The 6,543-nt window shown below is 30.0% G+C and overlaps 1 protein-coding gene across 2 annotated transcripts in view; it reads left to right on the plus strand.

The window, feature by feature from the left end:
* Nucleotides 1-6,543, plus strand: part of LOC106459621 — a 70,565-nt gene that overhangs the window by 47,319 nt on the left and 16,703 nt on the right. For both annotated transcript variants that reach the window (XM_022386148.1, XM_022386149.1), the window contains one exon: nucleotides 2,672-2,754. In XM_022386148.1, the coding sequence (XP_022241856.1) occupies nucleotides 2,672-2,754 (83 nt within the window). The remainder of the gene's footprint in view (nucleotides 1-2,671; nucleotides 2,755-6,543) is intronic.

Consider the following 6,543-nt stretch of genomic DNA (forward strand, 5'->3'; position numbering starts at 1 on the left):
AACTTTAGTTTTAGCTCAGCCTAGAAGTCTTATATCATTAAATATTAGAGAAACATTAGAAATAAAACAAAAACAAATATTAAATAGAGATGAAGGACCCACAATTCAATACATTGATATATGGCAAGATACATTATAATATATATATGTATAAATAACAATGAAGTAATGTGACAAGGGGGAAAGTATAAAATAGTCTTGTAAGTTACTCCTGAGGATGACGTAGATCACGTCGAAACATGTACTTGTAGAGAGAGATTTTATAGTGGAAGTTGTACGGCTTCAATAAAGTTTTTAGTGTGTAAATATAAAACGTTTTTAATTGTTTATTATAATTACAAATAAAAAAGGATATGTATATTTGTTTAAGTAGGTTTGGTTTGAAGTTTAGTGGTATGCAATTGTAAATATTTGTATGTGCTAGACTTCTGCAGCTCAGAATTTTTTGGAAATTGACTGGCTCCATAAAATCTACGTGGAAAGTTTGTCTAACAGTAAAATGAATGATATGAAAATGAACAAAAACTACTTATCTAACAGTCAAAATGGAATGGTAAAACTTATCCTGGATGTTGTTCAATGTGAATTCCACACCTCTTCTAAGTAAGAACTTGTATTTCCCTGAAAATGACATCAGTGTTATTCTGTGTAGTTTCATCTACTTGAATTTATTTTTACTCTTATAAGAAATGGCACTACATGGGAAAAATTTACGTGAAGTAAATATGGCAATATCCTTTGTTATTGGAGAGGAACTTTTTATCTGTTAAACATATATTTTTAAACATTACCTTTAGTATACTTAAATAAATAAATGCTGATTGGAATAAGTTATCTATTGTTTTAGATAAAGAATTGTAACTGTTTTTTATTTATTGTTGTTGTTTTTTAATGTGAGTCTGAAGGAAAAAAGTTAATTTCATCTAAATTTTGCACATCCTGTTTTTCAACAATTAAGTGAATGAATTGGCAAAGACTTTTTTTTATTAGTCATGTTTTGTGTTTTTTATCAGCCTTTGTGTGAAGATTTCATGGCTGGGTTGAAGTGTCTGCCTATAGAAAATACTTTTAAAATATAACCAAATTATTGAACAGATCAAGAACAATTATTCAGTAAAGTTACTCAATCAGCTTTATTAGTAGAGTTAGCCATTGAGACAATTACAATTTCAGAGCTAAGTTACATATAGTAGATACTGTTGTAACAGCTCCTTCTTTTGACCAATTAGCTTAATGCTGTTTCATAAAGAGTTGGGAACTAATGTATGTTACATTAGGTAGATAAAGGATGTGAGAACTGCTCAAATCCTTTATCTACCTAATGTAACATACATTAGTTCCCAACATCTACCTAATGTAACATACATTAATTCCCAACTTTGAGCAGTTCTCACAAATACATCTGAGAACTGCTCAAAGCAAACATCTGAGGAAACATTACTTTGGTAGAGAATTGCAAATTAGTCACTAAGAGCAAAACCTTCATTTCCATTTTGCTCTCAGCAATGTTGTACATCATTTACAGTTTAAAGTAGTTCTGCGTGGGATGTAGGTCATAATAATACATTAATTTATAGAATTTATCAAATGAAAATATAAAACTCAAAAGTAACCATATTTGTTCAGTTTTCAGAAATTAGCAAAAGAGTATGCTTTTGGTTTATGTTTCAGTCTACAGATTTAAAAAAGGTATGAATTAAGCCTCTAAAACATAAATGTTCTTTTGTTTAATCATATATAAATACCATTTAAATACTTCTTCCTCTTTATTTAGTTTTTTATAATTTTCATGTTAAATAAGGCTGATGCATTTTATTAGCTGCATGGAAACAGTAATTAACTTTAATTATAATTTCTACTAGCTGAAAGTACCTGTTAAGGAAGCAAACACTGTGTAAAAGACAATATTAGATAATGTTTCCTTTCCTTCTTTCTTTTGTTATTAAATCTTTAATAACCTTATTATATGCTACTTGCACACTTTCCTTGTGGAAGTTAATAATTAACTCATATAACTGATTAAGTACTTGTGCCTTTAAATTCAGAGTCATAAGTCTGTAAAAAAGTGGAAGTTCACTCTATGTCAGAGTATTTTTTATCCCCCTTTTTTGGGCAAAAAATTCTAAAATAAAATAACCCACATACATCATTGGATAGTTTTCAGTTACCATACAAAAAATTATGGTAATCAAGTCAGCCGTCTGTGGGTGATGGAAGCTGACATACACATAATGAATCATCTTTATGGTAAGATGTTTGTCAAGAATGAGTTAAGCCTTATGCCATGTATGTAAGTAGCAACATTTTTTCAGCAAAAGTATTTGGAATAATATATTTTTTAATGAAATTTTTGTTACTGTTCTTGAAAAGTTGAGAAAACATTTATGAAAGGACTACCTGGTTATATAAATGCAAAACTTTATTGCCTTTCTGAGTATTTGAAGTTGTAGAAAGTGTGTTAGATGTAGTGGTTGGACTAAGTTTGTTAAGAAATGTTTTCTGTCTTTGTTTCCAATCGTTAAAGTTAAACTAAATGCTCAATTTGAATATCACTTTATAGAATGAATCTAATTCTAGTCAACTTTACTGAGGATGGAATTCTAGTATTAAAATTGTTTCACTTTTTTTAGTACTGATGATTTTTTTATTTCAAAAAAATGTTTTTATGCAGAAGATAGTTTTTCTGACACAGAAGAAGAAACACAGAATAGCAAGGCTCATGAGCCTAAAGAAGAGCAGTGGAAAAAGGAAAAGGTAATGAAACTTGCTTGGTTTTTGTACTTTTATAGTGAGATTAGTGGAAGAAACATATTTCGTTTAATAACTGTTTTTTTGAGATTATCTGTGTGATATTTTTGGGTACACCCAAATTCTTATAAGTATCAGATAGGCAAACCTACAAATAACATCAGATTCGTTCAAGAAATAAGAGAAGTGATATTTCAACAATCAAAATGATAGTCCTTTCTACTAGGCTGTGTTTAGCTCAACACTTAATCTCCATAGAACTAAAACACATTGTACTTGAAATAAGTCTTTACTTGATGATCTCCTAGTAAAAATTGGCTGAAAAAAAGCATGCCTGAAATCAACAGATAAGCTCACTTTCTTTGACTAGTCAAAAGTATCACTTTGCTACTATTGTTCCCACACAATGCTGATTGTCTGTTACATTTAGTCACTATCATAAATAGCCAGTAAAGGATATTACAGTGCCAATCCTTTAAATCCAGATGCTATATGTTACTGCAGTATCTTTTTGGGCAGGAGAGACATAATCTATTATAGAGAACAAGAAACAAAGCAACTATAAAAACAGTAATAATAAGGACTTTCTGAGCCACGTGTTGATGCCATTACAGCATGGAAACTAAATAACCAAAAATAGATCTCTTGGTAGAGATCTGTCCACAAGATTTTAAGCTTGAGATTATCCTGTCATCAGACCATAATCCACAGTCCTGCTATTATACTGTTGCATATCTGCTTATTTGTTAATTTCTGGTATAAATTCTTTCTGAGATACTTCAGCGATACAAGTCCTTTCTTGATTAACCCAGCTTATTCTTCCTCGATACAAACTTTTAGTAATACACAGAATTTCCACAGTCACTTTAAACTTAACAACTTTTATAACACACGATATAAATCACAGTGATTCACACACTTTACTTACAGTGCTTACTGTTCGCTTGACTCAATTTTTCTCGCCAGGCTTAAATATTAAAAAAAAGGTATCTCGATCAGACTAGAGTTGCCAGGCAAATTCATAATCCATCGAGAAACTCCAGCGCTCATGCTCCCAGCATCGCGTGACTTCCACTGTTGTAAAAATATCTTACACTACTGTCTTGCCCTTAGATTTTAAGATCAAATCATGCTTTCAGACTTTATGCCTGTAGAGAATGTTAAGTCTGTAAAATCTCACATAACCTTATTCTAGTATTTTATTATTAAATATTAAATCCCCAAATAAATCTTACAAGATTCTTATCCCTTAAAAATCAATATAAACTAATAAAAAACAATGAAATTATATTTTAATTTCTGACTTCATTCTACTTCAGCTTTATGAGAAGTTTATTTCTTGCATATGTGATATGCAAGCATATAATGTCTTCTATTTGCTCTAGTGATACGGAAATTAAAAAACATAAATCGAAAGTGGGAATTTAGCATGAGATCTGAAGGCATCACTACAGAGGACTGGACTGTAGCTTAAAATATGAGGCTGGTACTAAAAGATTTTAGAAAGAAATTAATTGAATTAAATAAAATTGAAAAATCCCAAAAATATTATTTATATTAACAGAAAATTAGTATTAAGTTGCTTACATTCTTACCTATAATGTTTAGAATGCATTATTTTATCAGTTGAGTACCCTTGCTGTTAACAACATTTTTTGCTATGAACCCATTAATATCTTGTGAGATTTGGTCAGCTTTGGAGATTTAAATTAGTCCTAAATTCATATACTAGGCAAATGCAAATCTATCTATAGTAAAAGTATAGTAATACAAAATAATAAAACAAGATATAGTAAACAATCAATGTTTTAGTCTCAAATCACTTAATTTTCTCTTTACATTCAGTGGAATTACTGATAATAATGAATGGATTAATACTGGTTCTCTCTTTGATAATATTACAGTATTTATTTAAATGCTCTTTAATGTATTTCAGACCATTAAATATTAAAATTAACAAATCCTATTTCATAGCTTTTTAGCCTCAGCAATAAACCTGTATTTTTAAGGTGTTTTGTGTAATTTGAGGATCCAAAGTAATTTACAATTACATTATAAGAATTACACCAAAATCTGATAAAACTGTAATATGTTTCTAGTTTGACTGTATGTTTTATCAGCGTGATGAATGCAGAAAGCTTCTTTTATCTTCCTTTTTCTTGAGTGTGGTTCATGTACTGTTATTTTAGTACTGTTTCAGTTTATCTTATGGTCTTCTCTGAAATAATGGGTTATGTAGATATATTGATATTACCAACTATTGTATGAGTAGTATAATCCTACAATGTGTTAAAATATACATTCACAGAAGATGTAAACTTTTTTCCTCTTCATTGGGTCTTTAGGTGATTTGTTGTGTACTGACTGAGATCATTTTGTGTTGTTAACATATCCTCTATGTTTTCAGAGAGACATTTCACATATGGTAATATGGCTGTATTTTGATAAGTTTTTGTGTTTGTCTTTTTTATTTTTTCCTATCAAGTGTTTCAGATATGATTCATAGTTAACAAAGATTGTAGTGATTGTTTTCCTTCTTAATAGCTTCTTTGGTATTACAAATCTTATTCTTTCTGGAAAATGAGCAGTTTATATTATCTAATTTCTTACTGTTGAAAGGGTTTGATTTATAGAATCTTAGTCACTATCAACACAGAAATAGTCCTTCTCAGGACTTCCATAAAAACAGCAGCAAGCCCTTGGTGGTAAGCTTGAAGCCTTATATGCTAAACATCAGAGCTCAATAACAGATAGCCCAGTGTGTAGCTTTGCACTTCATAAAAACAAAGACAAAACATCAGCAGGTTCTGAGTCTTAAGATAAGATAAAACTATTTAATAATTAGAATTTGGTTATTTATACGTATATCAAGACACACGGTAGTGTGTGTCTTGTGGCCAAAAAAACAACCTGTAGAACACATTGTTATTAAGAAGAGTGATAGTTTAGAGATTTTCCACACTGTGTAGCTTGGACTGTGGTAATTCAAACTATCACATATTTTCATGGATGTGCTCTACTGAACTCTTACGTTGCATACTAAATTTCAAGGCAGTCCATTAAGAAATACCTGAGATATAACATCTCCAATTTTGATTGAGTTTCTTTTTTTTTTTCTTCTTTGCACCAAAAGTACAGAAAATTTATTTGATGGAAGAACATACTTAACTTTTATGGATTTTTTTCAAATTTGTTACACTGATAGATCGTTACAACCTACAATTATTAGTCTCATTTGATGTAAATATAAGGCACATGTGCAAAGTTATTTAACAAAAACTCTCAGTTTTGACCAAACTTTTTGCACACACTTACACAAAAATTCACGTGACCTATTGTTATAACATTTTTACTACAGCTTCATCTAAGAGTAAAAGTAGACTGCGTGTAGTTTTTTTGTCATTTGGATCATAGATGGCTGACTTAGAGCAGCAAAACTATAAGGTAAAAGGATGTGCAGATTCATAAGTATTGGTTAGGCTAAGCAAATTATATTAGCAGTTTCTAGTTCAAGTTTTCAAAAGAATCATACGGGTGGACGGTTATTATTGATTATTCATTGCCAACTTTTCAGCACAAATTTACTAAATTTTATGAAATTATCCTAATTAAAGAGCATTTAAAAAGATGGCATGGGAATTATTGGAGTCACAAAAACCTACTTTTTTAGCTAATTGTAACAGATCTGGTGGGTTTTTTGGGCTAGATATAATTTATTTCATTGAATAACACATTCACAAAATTATTTGAATTGATAATTCATTTGGGGAAAACAAAAAGATATTCCATTTAAAC

This window comes from Limulus polyphemus, unplaced genomic scaffold (genome assembly GCF_000517525.1).
Source record: "Limulus polyphemus unplaced genomic scaffold, Limulus_polyphemus-2.1.2 Scaffold638, whole genome shotgun sequence".
Lineage (NCBI taxonomy): Eukaryota > Metazoa > Arthropoda > Merostomata > Xiphosura > Limulidae > Limulus > Limulus polyphemus.